At 33.3% G+C, this 12,843-nt stretch overlaps 2 protein-coding genes across 2 annotated transcripts; both read left to right on the top strand.

Moving 5' to 3' along the window:
• Nucleotides 1-5,483: 5,483 nt before the first annotated feature.
• On the top strand, nucleotides 5,484-9,320 carry HELRODRAFT_192311 (hypothetical protein). Its single transcript, XM_009022353.1, has 8 exons — nucleotides 5,484-5,886; nucleotides 6,002-6,202; nucleotides 6,351-6,654; nucleotides 6,815-7,311; nucleotides 7,520-7,672; nucleotides 7,817-7,973; nucleotides 8,238-8,358; nucleotides 8,607-9,320. Exons 2-8 carry the CDS (start codon nucleotides 6,014-6,016, stop codon nucleotides 8,839-8,841), a joined length of 1,656 nt encoding a protein of 551 aa, XP_009020601.1. The 5' UTR covers nucleotides 5,484-5,886; nucleotides 6,002-6,013; the 3' UTR covers nucleotides 8,842-9,320.
• A 284-nt stretch (nucleotides 9,321-9,604) lies between these two features.
• HELRODRAFT_192312 (hypothetical protein) lies at nucleotides 9,605-11,542 on the top strand. Its single transcript, XM_009022354.1, has 4 exons — nucleotides 9,605-9,921; nucleotides 10,051-10,472; nucleotides 10,555-10,832; nucleotides 11,025-11,542. Exons 1-4 carry the CDS (start codon nucleotides 9,876-9,878, stop codon nucleotides 11,398-11,400), a joined length of 1,122 nt encoding a protein of 373 aa, XP_009020602.1. The 5' UTR covers nucleotides 9,605-9,875; the 3' UTR covers nucleotides 11,401-11,542.
• The last annotated feature ends 1,301 nt before the right edge of the window (nucleotides 11,543-12,843 follow it).

Raw genomic sequence — 12,843 nt, forward strand, 5'->3', positions numbered from 1 at the left:
AAACAGAGTAAGTATGTATGTATGTATGTATTACATGAATGAATGTATGTTCTATATTTGTATTTGTATTATATACACATATATGCATGAATGTCTATGAAAGTTCGAACAAATACGGATATTAATAAGCAATCTTTTATTTACATTTATTTACAACACACACACACACACACAAACACACGCACGCACACACACACGCACACAGACCGATATTAATATATTTATGCGAGAGGATAAAGTTGAATGTTAAAGTAAATAGTATCAAGGTTGCTGTGCGTTCAGTTTGACTGCCTCCTCTGTTCGTTCAATTCACGAGAGCGAACGCACTCCACGAACAACAACAAACAGCCACCATACCATATATGGTATGCTATGTATGACGCAAGATAACTTCATTATTACTGAGTGTATGAATCTCATACCAGCATCACGCACATTCGAATTCGCAATGTAGATTTGCGTCACAATCAATTGATACACACGCACACTCAAACCTAATGTATTTATTTCTTCGTTCGTTTAATTAATAGCATAGCAGTGGTAATTGAGGAGGTCACGACCATTGTTTGCGCGTGTCCCAGCCACGTATATATTGGAAGCCTAAATTCTAAATCTCGGACACCAACAAACGCATTAAAAAAATGAATAAATATAAACGAAGCAACACAAATGTATGTCTTCCCCGCTCCTACTTATTTACAAAACACAAAAAAAACTCCATAAATTAGTTAACTCCCAAAATAAGAGAAGCGAAATTAAGTGCAGGAAAAACAAGAAAACAGCCGTTGACCTAATTATCAACCAATGAAAATGCTTTCACGTGGTGACCCACTTCGAATTGAACAGCTGACGAGCAAAACAGCTGATAATCAGCTGCTGTAAGGTCTCAAGTTTGAAAATAGCGACCAATGAGAGGTCGGCATTTCTCAACGTTGTTTGTTTATCAACACGATAATGTATACAAATTTCCAAAAATAAATTAATAAATTATGATAACGACGATAGGAAAGATACTGAAGGATCGAACGGTGTGTTTGACACCCAGAGAGCTCTTAAATAGATGCACCGACGCAAACACGCACACGCACACATAAACACAATAACACATACACACATTATACACATACGCACGCACACACAACAAGGCAAATGCACATATAATGGCGCGCACTATCTCTATAAAATGAAGATTGTCATAAAGAAATAAGTAGCACCTAACTAACCAGAGAGAGGGAGAGGGAGAGGGAAAGAGAGAGAGAGAGAGAGAGAGAGAGAGAGAGAGAGAGAGAGAGAGAGAAATAAAAAAGTAATAATGCAAGCAAGTACGTACATCAGATTAAAATTATTCGCAGAAAATAACAGATAAATGATAAAAAACAAACAAAAACTAAACGAATAAATGAAAGAATGATGAATGAATGAATGAATGAATGAATGAATGAACGAACGAATGGTCAAATGATGGAATAAATAGGTAATAGCATCAGTAATAATGAAAAGACGTAAATAAATAAAACGGCGTTATATCAATAATAATTACGTCACCACAATCATAAAAACATTTGCGTGTTGATGAAATTGTTGTTGTTTTGCGACTTACAGTGCACTGTGCAGTTGCTGTTGTTTTTTCCTGCCTATGAAAATGGTTGAACTGACAGTTTGTGCTTATTTGCAGATCACAGAAACAAAATAAAAAAAAAGCAAACTCGATTATCAACTGATCGACCAACTAACCAACCATCTATCCAACCAACCATCTATCCAACCAACCATCTATCCAACCAACCATCAAACCAACCAGTCAACCATCCAATCCAACAATGATAAATCCAATATGCTTGCGCCTCATAAATACAACATCCATTCGTCCAGCTGTTCACTGGCATCAATTTTTTAAACAAACAGCAAGGACATTTTAATTAACATAATGATCTGATCCAAGTAAAGTAGATTATTAAAAATTGTGTGTGTGTGTGTGCGTGTGTGTGGTATGAACGTGTGTGTGGTGTGAACGTGTGTGTGTGTACGTGTGAATGTGCGTGCGTGTGAACAAAGAGAACGCGTTGTACTTGCGTAGAAGTACAACTACCTCGGCAGGCAGACAAAATGCTACTGATCAAATATCAACAAAAATAAACACTTTTACACCTTAATAAACATAAACCAACCAAGTTAAACAGACATACAACATTGATTATCATACAACACATAATCATTATCAACCAACATTATTATCATCATCCCTATCATCAACAGTAGTAGTAGTAGTAGTAATAGTAGTAGTAGTAGTAGTAGTAGTAGTAGTAGTAGTAGTAGTAGTAGTAGTAGTAGTAGTGGTAAAAATAATTTAGTATTATTATTTTTGTTGTTACCAAAATTGAAAACTTTATTACTGTTATTCGTTACATTCATCCACCTAGCTTAGCTACAGGTGTGGCTAATTCTATTTTTAAAAAAACAACTATGCAAATTTTATGTCAGTGTGTTTGTGTACGTGTTTGTGTGTGTGTGTATGTGTGTGAATGCATGTGTTGTGTGTATGTGTTGTGTGTATGTGTTGTGTGTCAGTAAATTAACGCTAATGAAAGCAGCAGAACTCCTTATTATATATAATATATAATTTGCATTTTGAATTAATAATAATTGTCCTTTTTCAACATTGTAATCATTTGTGGCCCCTGTAAAGATACGTGTGCGTGTGTGTGTGGTGCTTTATTGTTTTATTTGTCATCTAAAGTCTAAGTACCCACCTTGGTGTTAATAATGACATGTAAATGAACTTACATTTAAATAAATATATAAAAATATATGAGTATGTATATGCACATGTGTGCGCGCGTGTGTGTGTGAGAAAAAGAGAGAGAAGGAAAGAGAGAGAGAGAGAGAGAGAGAGAAAGAGAGAGAGGAAATAGGCATGTGGTGGTGTAAAAGATGAGTGACATCATAATGTTCAACCTGAAGTTGAATAATTCCTCAAGTTCCTTAGTTCAATTTATAATGTCAGATAAATTTGTTGACAATGGAAACTGTTTACATTACAGTGATTGTGATTAGTAAATAAATGAAGCCATTAAATTTAACTAAATTTTAAATAAAAATCTATACAAAAATAAAAAAAATTGATAACTGATATATATATATAGCTGACATATACAAAAATCTTATCTGACAAGCATTAATTAAAATAAATTATAAGAAACCAACTAAATTAATTCTTGGAGAGGAAAAAATGAATGAGTGATTGATGAATGTATGAGTAAATGGATTGATGAATGAATGAATGAATGAATGGGTGAACGAATAAATGAATGAATGAATAAGTGGAGGAAAAAAATAAATGAACAACTAACCACCATCAGGTTTCATACTTAGGCATGAATTGAAAATCCAGAAAAAAAACACCTTTTTTTATTTCAATTGTTCTTAAATATTATTTCTCCTAAAACAAATCTAGCAGTAAATTAACGTGAGTTAATCACAGAATGTCTCCAGTAGTGACTTGATTCTCAAGAGATTTACATTAAAAGTAGCAGCAGTAGTATTGGTACTGGCAATAGCAGTAGTCAGTTTATTGGGAAAACTTATAAGAATCTCTCTTGGCCGATGATGAAGAAGATGCTGACGTACTGACATTTTAAATTAAAATCTCACTAAAAAAAACTAAACTCTTGATTGATATGTATCTGAAATAAAATTCTTCAACAAATTATTAATAATTGCATTATTAATTATTATATTGTTAATTATTATATTGTTAATTATTACATAATTAATCAAAGAAACATTTTTAAATGTAATAATTAAAGTACCTTTTTAAATTTAAACGAAGGGGATATAATAGGCATAATAATAGTAATATAGATACCATATCTAGATATATTTGATAGAAAAAAAATATATAGGATGACGTATGTAGGTAAGAAAATTGAGTGTATTGTATATCTATATAATATATGGGCTTATATGACGAATTTTAGTATGAATGAAAACCTTTTTGACAGTTTAAACTTTAAATGTTAAAAACTTCAATTCCATGGAGAATATGAAATTATCAGTGAAAATTTCAACGTTTAAACATGAATAAAATAAAATATATTAAATAATAATAACTAACTATAAACTCTAGCAGTGACTTACCATAAAAACTTATCAGGCAAATTTTTACTTTACTACTACAAAATTATTTGTAGTTCATTAATTAAGCCTTATATTATATATGGTTAATTGTCATCAACATTATTATTATTGAATTATTTTATAAAGTTATTTTATCAGCTGTTCAGTTTACTATCAGGACATGAAAAAACGAAATGACTTTTGATAGCAGGAGCAAAATTTAAAACGTTCAAAAAAAAACACAAAAAAATCTTTGTATCTATGTATATGACAAGTACGTATGTACATACATATAACATGTATGTAGGTATGTACATATGTATGTATGTATGTATGTATGTATGTATGTATGTATGTATGTATGTATGTATGTATGTATGTATGTATATGTATGCATGTGTATGTATGTATGTATGTATGTATGTAACCAAATAGTAAACAGTAAACATACTCCAGGCTTTTGTTTTTTTAGGATAGATAGATAGAGAATCATATACATATCACATATAAAAATAATAAAATAATATATATATATATATATATATATATATATATATATATGATAGAAAATATAAATATATATATATATTCTTAATTATTACATATAATACATTATTGGTTATTAATATGTAATTAAGACTGACACATAAGATAAGCAGGATTTAATTAATATAATTAACATTTAACTCAACAACCAAATAGATTCAATTAAAATAAAATTAAATATACATAAAAATTAAAAATGAACTGTTTTATAATGAAAATAAATAAAATAAAATAAAAATACCATTCATAGTGGAAATATATTATTGACATATGCATATTAAAGACTGACACTAAACAGGCACCCCTCAATACTACATTTAAATAACATATCACATATACACACATCCCTTTAAAATTTAAATATGTTTATATATAAGTACATATACACATGTATACACTGTAATATATTTTATGTAATATTATATATGATATATTAAATATATTATTATATATAGTGCGTGTATGCTATATATATATATATATATATATATATATATATATATATTATAAGCCCTAACTATGCCATACTAACGTGAAGAATTAATAATAGCCTAGTACAAACATATAAAATTATAAAAATAAAATAACGTGCATTTCGTTAGCCAAAGATTGTTCATAAACTGGTGTCGTTTATTCAGACTTTTATCGAGTGAAATGTAATTATTTAAATAAAATTATGGTAAAAATGTTTATTAAATTTTTACGGCTGCGAACGTGCATCGGTTTTATTGGTTTTAATTTAACGAAAACAACTTTGAGATTATACTTTTAAATTTATTTTTAAAAGTAAACTTTGACTTTCAATTATAAGCGTGAATGTACGAAGAGGTCGTTAAACTTAATCGTGTAAATGTTAGATACAAAAATTGACAGCTTAGGAATTGTCATTTTAATGGGATATGATTGAACGAGTAATAAGAAAATTAACAAGTCATGGTCGATTGACTGTTCGATTTGATAAATTCTGAAGTGAAATGATTCACAAACTTCATCAAAAGCCTATTGCAGAGCTGAGTACATAGATAGCCTTTATCCTCTTCATGAATCTAATCACATTCATTATGCAACAGCGAGGTCGCAAAGATCACTTGTTTGTGATAAGAATAAATAATTTTTTTATAAATGATAGAGGTACTCTAATTAACCTAGAAAGCAATGTATTATAAATTTATAAAAGTATCAGTAAACAGCACACAGACCTTTGCTCAGCTGTCTGGTTCTCAAGTGAACATTTAGCTTATAGTCGTTTCTTGGTTTTATACAGTAATATTTTTAATAATTTTATTGAATTTGATTGGAAAATTTTTAATGATTTATATTTTTTGGCTCTAAAATATAATATTGAAGCAAAATGACCTCAAGAAATGATGCCAAAGTCGATTTCCATCTGGCCTACAATGCCCAGATATATTCAACACCTCCACAACGACAGTACAACACTTGGATGGTCTTCAGTAAAGTGACAGGTTTCATTGAATCTGTTGGCTCTGTTGATGCTCCAGTTGATGAATTCAAGGATGATCAGAAGACTGATTATCAAGTAATTGTTCATATTTTACATTAACATCACATAAACTAGCTATTTTAATGAAAAATTAAGCTATCTAAATTTTAAGTTTCAATTATTCGGTTATTTTTTTTACAAAAGTGTTTTCTAAAATTGTTTTCCATCTCACTGCACTTCCTAGAATAAGTTAATTCTTCCTGGCTTCCATGATTCCCACCTCCATCTGGAATCTTATGGTGAATCGTTGCTCAAACTCAACCTTAAGAACTGCAAAAGTTTTGATGAATTCAAGAAGTTGATAGCTGACTATAGATCAAAAAGCCCCGACCTGAAATGGATTGAAGGTTCAGGGTGGAACAAAAATTACTTGGGCAGGTTTCCGACAGCTGAGGACATTGATGAGGTCTGCCCCGATGTGCCTGTCATTATGTTGAGTAGTTGCAGGCATGCTGCAGTTGTCAACCAGCTGGCCCTCAACATTGCTGGTAAAAAATTTTTGTTCTTCTAAATTTTTTTATTCGTCTGTCATATGATTTACTATGTTTTTGTATTTAAATAATTCTTAGTTTACTGATGTGCAAGTTATCTCTAATTACCCAATAAAATCAAATTTTCAAGAATGTTTAAAAATTTGAAACGACAAAGGAATTGATGAGAATTCTTCAGAACCAGGAATTGATAAGTATCCATCCGGCCATCCCAGTAAGCCCAACAAGCCAACCGGATTACTCCTGGAAGTTCCCCTTCTTATTCGCTTTCAAAAAAACTTGCCTCCAACTACCAGCCGGTCAAAAACAAGCGCCATCATGGCTGCTATGTGTGAACTGCTGAAGAATGGAACAACAAGTGCACACACGTGTGAGGAAAATACCTGGACTGAATTCTGTCAGCTTGCCGACGAAAACAAACTTCCAATGAGGATATTCTACTCTGCCTTCATCACTTCCAAGAATCATCCAACTAATTTTCCAAACTTCCCAAATGAAAAAAGAGGCTCTATGTTGCATTTTAACAAGGTGAAGTTTTTTGTCGATGGGAGCTTGAGTGCCAGGACTGCTGCCCTGAGTCTACCGTACACTGATTTCAATCCAGAAGATGGCGCTGGGAGTGGGGATGGGCTGGGAGTTCTACTCTTTTCCGAGGTGGCTTGTTTGTTTTACACTTCAGGCTTTTTTTGGTGCTGTGATTGGTGGGTTTTTATTTTTCTGCTAACGATGATCATTTTATTGCATTGGCTATTACTTTTTAAATTGACTGAAAATAATTGACAAAATGATTTATATACGTGAAGTTGATGATGATGTTAATAAGTAGAGGATGTGTAAATAATTTTCCACTCGGGCAATTCAGGAAGAACAGGAGAAGATGATGAAGGAGGTTGTCGGTGAAGGTCACAGATTGGAGGTGCACGTCATTGGAGATAGGGCGGCTGATGTGGTCCTCAATATTTTTGATAGAATTGATCTAGATCCTACTTCTAGGCCTATCTTTGTTCATTGTGAGGTGATAGATGCTCATTTTTTATTTTTCAAACTATTGACTAATTTTCAAATTACGTGCTCCGTGGGTGGGTATTAGCTGTTGGTTGAATTTGAATTAACTTATTTTACTTGCCAGTCAGTCATTCATTCATCACAATTTTCATAGATTTTAAGAAAAGACTTGATAGAGCGGATGAAAGTAAAAGGTGTAATAGCGAGTATTCAGCCGCAGTTCGTCGTAACTGACACCTATGCTATTGATTCGTATCTTCCTGAGAAACTTTTTCAATACGCTTACACCTGGAAATCTATTCTGGATCACGGTTTTTTCACTTCCTGTATTGAATTTTTTATGAAAATAATGTTTTGATGGTCTGAAATTGTGTCATGTCTGCAATGTATTACGATAAAATTGTTAGTATTTAATTGCTATTTTACGTGTTGAGTAGTCTTAGTAGAAGTTAATGCTGGATTGAAATTTTGTTCATTCATTTACTCACTCATTCATTCATTCATTTATCGATCGATCAATCAATCAATCAATCAACCAACTAACCAACCAATCAATCAATCAATGAAACATGCAGGCATATGTGTAGCAGGCGGCTCGGACGCTCCCATTGAAGAGCCACGTTCACTGATGGGAATGTTTGACGCCGTCTTCAGGACCAGCGAGAACAGGGATCTCAAAAATTCTTCTGTTTTCAAGTCGGATGTTTGTTATCTGTTGCAGAAAAAATTTTGTTTAATAATTTATACTGATCTTTTTACGTATTTCAAACGTTCATTTTATACCAGCGTACATATATCAAAAAGTCACGTTTTGGTTAATTTGTCATTTTTAACGAAGGATGCTACACATCGTTTGGAGTAAATTGTGATTCTCGTTGGGGCTTCATTATTACAAATTTTATTTTATTTCATTTCATTTTATATTTTATTCTTTATTTTTGCAGGCCAGAGGAATGTTTGAGCATTGAGCAGGCGGTTGATATATACACGCAGGGAGGTGCGTTCACCGCTATGATGGAGGACAAGCTTGGGCAGTTGAAAGCGGGATTTTACGCGGATTTTGTCGTTCTCGATAGGGACGTCATTTCGAATCCGGATCAATGTTTGGATGCTGTTGTCCTGGAAACATGGGTTGCTGGGATCAGAAGATGGTCAATTGATGAAGGATTCAATTTCTAATTTATTTAGATTTTTCATACGTGTGATGGCACGATTATGATATTAAACTTGTAAAATATTCTCGAATTTTTGCGACACATAGACACCTTGATGCATTTTCATCAACTGGCATGGTATGCCAAATGAAAGGGGTATAGTTTGTATGTCAGGTATTCACCGTTGAATGTAGTGTCTATATACACTGAATGTGTTTATAGACACTTCTATATAGACCGTATACGTGTGTGTCTCTGTCTAATGCTCTTTGTTAATGAACGCACTCGATTTTAAATCCGCTTTTCGTTAGAGCACTTACTTTTGTCTCTCAACGAAACAATATGCTGAGGCTAACGTATTATAAATTGTTAGGATCTTACTTGTGATTAGTCCAAAAATTTTTTTTATCTTGTTTAAGTATCCTGTTGTTTTTTCACAACTCAAGTTGTTGGACGACGTTAAGATTTTGAAATAAACAAAGCACTAGTGCAAAATAAATAAACTAAGAGATGTTTGTCTATGTTGTTTATGTTCTATGATCAGATCAGCTGATTTACTTCGAATGTTATATTACTAATTTATAAATAAAGACAGTACATTTCCTTAAATGAAAAATGAATAAATTAAAAATGTAATGTATTCATGAACGTCAGCAAACAAATACAACCATAAGAAGTGCCTAGCATTATTTTTTATTTAACTCGTCTTAAATTCAGTTGAATTATTTTTTAAAGTTGGCAGCAAGCAAGCGAAATCAAACTGTTGGCTTTCGAATTGTTTAATGGTACTTAAGATGGCCATTAAAATGAGATCAAACTACAACAACCGACAAGATGTCGCTACAAGCGCCGACGAACTAACACGCAGTATCAAAGTGCAGAAACCAGTGAGTGATACAACAAGCCCCCAGTTGCACACATCTACAAATAGGAGGAGTGGCGGTAGAAAATATTTTCGTTTCTTCACATTCAGGATTAGCAGAACTAGTGTGATGGCGGTTCTTACGCTTCCATTTGTGTTGTTCATGTGTTTGATCGCGTCACACCAATTGTCCAATTATGTTCCTCCGGTCACTAGTGTCGATTTCAGTCCCTTCAACTTCAAGTAAGTTCAGTTTTGTCTGATTTCAATAGATTTAAAATGTCAACAGATATTTTAAAAATCAACTTTGAAAATTTTTCACCGAGTAGGCCTGATTTGTGTCCATTTAACTGTTTAACAGTCGCTTAACAGACGCCGGCGTGAAATGGACGTACGACCACGAACTGGATCACGTGACTACCAACAAACCACTCATTATCGCCCACAGAGGGTTCAGTGGGGCCGTTCCGGAACACACGGTCGAAGCTTACGAGATGGCGGTGGAGTACGGCGCTGACGTCATCGAGTGCGACGCCGCGCTGACGAAAGATTTGGTGGTTGTGTGTCTGCACGAATGTTGGATGAACGAATCAACCGACGTGGCTTCCAAATTTGCGCCTGACAGATCTTCTCAATACTTCATTCCTGGCAGCAACATCACCATCAGAGATTATTTCTCAATTGATTTCACGTTGGAAGAATTGAAAACGCTGGGGAAAGTTGAAAAACGAACGTTTAGAAACCAGGATTACAATGGGAAGTTCAAAATATCAACGTTGGAGGAGATGATTGGTGTTGGTTCAGGATTGTTTCTTTCCGCTTTTTGTCACGTTGTGTTTTTCTCGCTGCTGAATCCACCTATGTTAAACTTTCCAGGTTGCCAAGAGTTCCAAACGACCGATTGGATTGCATGTTGAATTGAAGGATGCCACCTTCTTCAACACTAACGTTCCGATGCTAGAGAAAGCTAAGAAAAAATTCGAAGACATCGTCATTGAAATTTTACACAAGGAAGGATACAGCAGCAAAAGGAGTCCTTGTTTCGTGCAATCGTTTTACGAGGATAGTTTGATGTACGTCAGCAGCATATCCCCACTTCCTCTCGTCTACTTGATGGACTATCCAGCTGACACCAGCCAGGAACGTTTGAAAAGGTGGGTGTCGTTCCCAGTTTTCCGATTTCAAGTGTTGATGGCTGGTAAAATATCTAAATTTGTGTTTATGACATGTCTGAAAACTTTGTCGGTCGGTGGATTCATCGTTCGTTGTCGTTGAAGTTTTCGATGCTAAGTTTCTGTTTGACTGATTGAGTGGCAGTTAGAATCGAGATAACATACATTCTCCAGCATATCAAAGTACGCATACGGCATTGGACCCGATAAAAGACATTTCGTCCAAGTGGATGATGCCAATAAGACGATCACCGGCCGTTCCTCCGATTTGATCAAGCGCTGCCGGGATTCGAACCTACGCATCCACACATACACCTTCCGGAACGAGTTTATGTTTCTACCTTGGGACTACCACCAGGATCCTTGCAATGAGATGATGGACTTTTTCCTGCTTGGAATCGACGGATACTTCACGGATTTTCCGGAGACAGCGTTCAATTTTTTCAGTTTGATATATCATTCTCAAAAGAGTGCAGCCTGCAGTTTTGATTTTAATCTCGTCAGATTGATAATTTTATTCAGTTTAATAGTGTTCAATTATTTTTTCTAATTTTTAAAATTTCAACGCTTGATTTTGTACACTTTTATTATTTTTCGGTGTTTCAGTTTCAATATAATCGTGATAGCTTATTTAATTCAAATTTATCTTCTCCTCTTTTTCGATGTATTTCATTTGGTTCTTTCAACAATCAATTGTGTCAAACATTCCTAAATAAATTAATTTGTAATAATATCCGCACGTCTTAATGTTTTAACTTTGAGGCAAACATTGAAACCAGAACCTCGCATTCGATCACATCTCTTCTTCATGATTTCAAACTCTAGGGAAAGTACTCTAACCCTACCATTCGAAATGAATTTCTCAAATAAATTAACGCAGATATGAAATTCCTTCAGCTTAATTAACGATAATAACAACAATGCTATTTTCACCGTGTTAATTGTTACACAGTATTTCCTATAGATAACTCAAAAAACATTTTGATGCTATTACTTAGGATTCGTCTTTTCGTCATAAATTTTTTTACTATGTGTGTGCGTGCGCGCGCGTGTGAGTGTGAGAGAGAGAATGTGAGTGTGTGTGTTAGTGAGAGAGAGAGAGTGAAAATATCAAACAAATATTAAATAACTATCAAATAGATACAAATAAATTCAAATATAATAATGAAAATTGTAAATTGAGATAAGGACGTTGTTTCAAGTTATTTTTCATTGTAGAGACCATCCTCATCTTCTGAATTTTGTCAAGAAATCACAGGTGTCCTCCTTTACTTCGGATCGATAGATTTGACTTTGCTAAGTTTTAAAAATTAATATTCATAGATATAATATCTATTATTAGTTTATTATGGTCTAATAAATATCTCAAAACTCACAAAAAATTATGATCTGGTTAGCGAAAATTCGAATGTAAAAATTTATAAATCACCTCTAATCTGATCAACCGTCGCTGCTTAGTTGATTTAAAAATAACAGTAAAAAAATTACGTATAATTGTATGTAAAACAGTTCAATGTGTACGTGTGTGCATGCGTGTGTGCGCGTGTGAAATGTAAACCATCCTAAGTACATATCCATACACATATTATAACTATACATCTACACATAATATAAATATGCACCCATACACACATATCTGCTCATTCATACATACACATACATATTTACATACATATACAAAAATACATACACACATATATACAAATACCATACATTTATACGAAATACATCGTGATGATCATTGATGCATATACCATGCAAACAGTCATCATACAACCATACAAAACAGCTTAGCATAGCGTTATACACTCATCATCCAGTTTTACTACATCTTGTTCACCTTTAACAAGACACACATATGCAAACATACACGCATACATACAAATATATATTCCTATATATATATATATACATACATACACATGCATACACACACACACATACAACATACATGCACACACATACATATTCTTCACATTTGATCATTCGAACA

Source organism: Helobdella robusta (assembly GCF_000326865.2).
Source record: "Helobdella robusta unplaced genomic scaffold HELROscaffold_31, whole genome shotgun sequence".
NCBI classification, from domain to species: Eukaryota; Metazoa; Annelida; class Clitellata; order Rhynchobdellida; family Glossiphoniidae; genus Helobdella; species Helobdella robusta.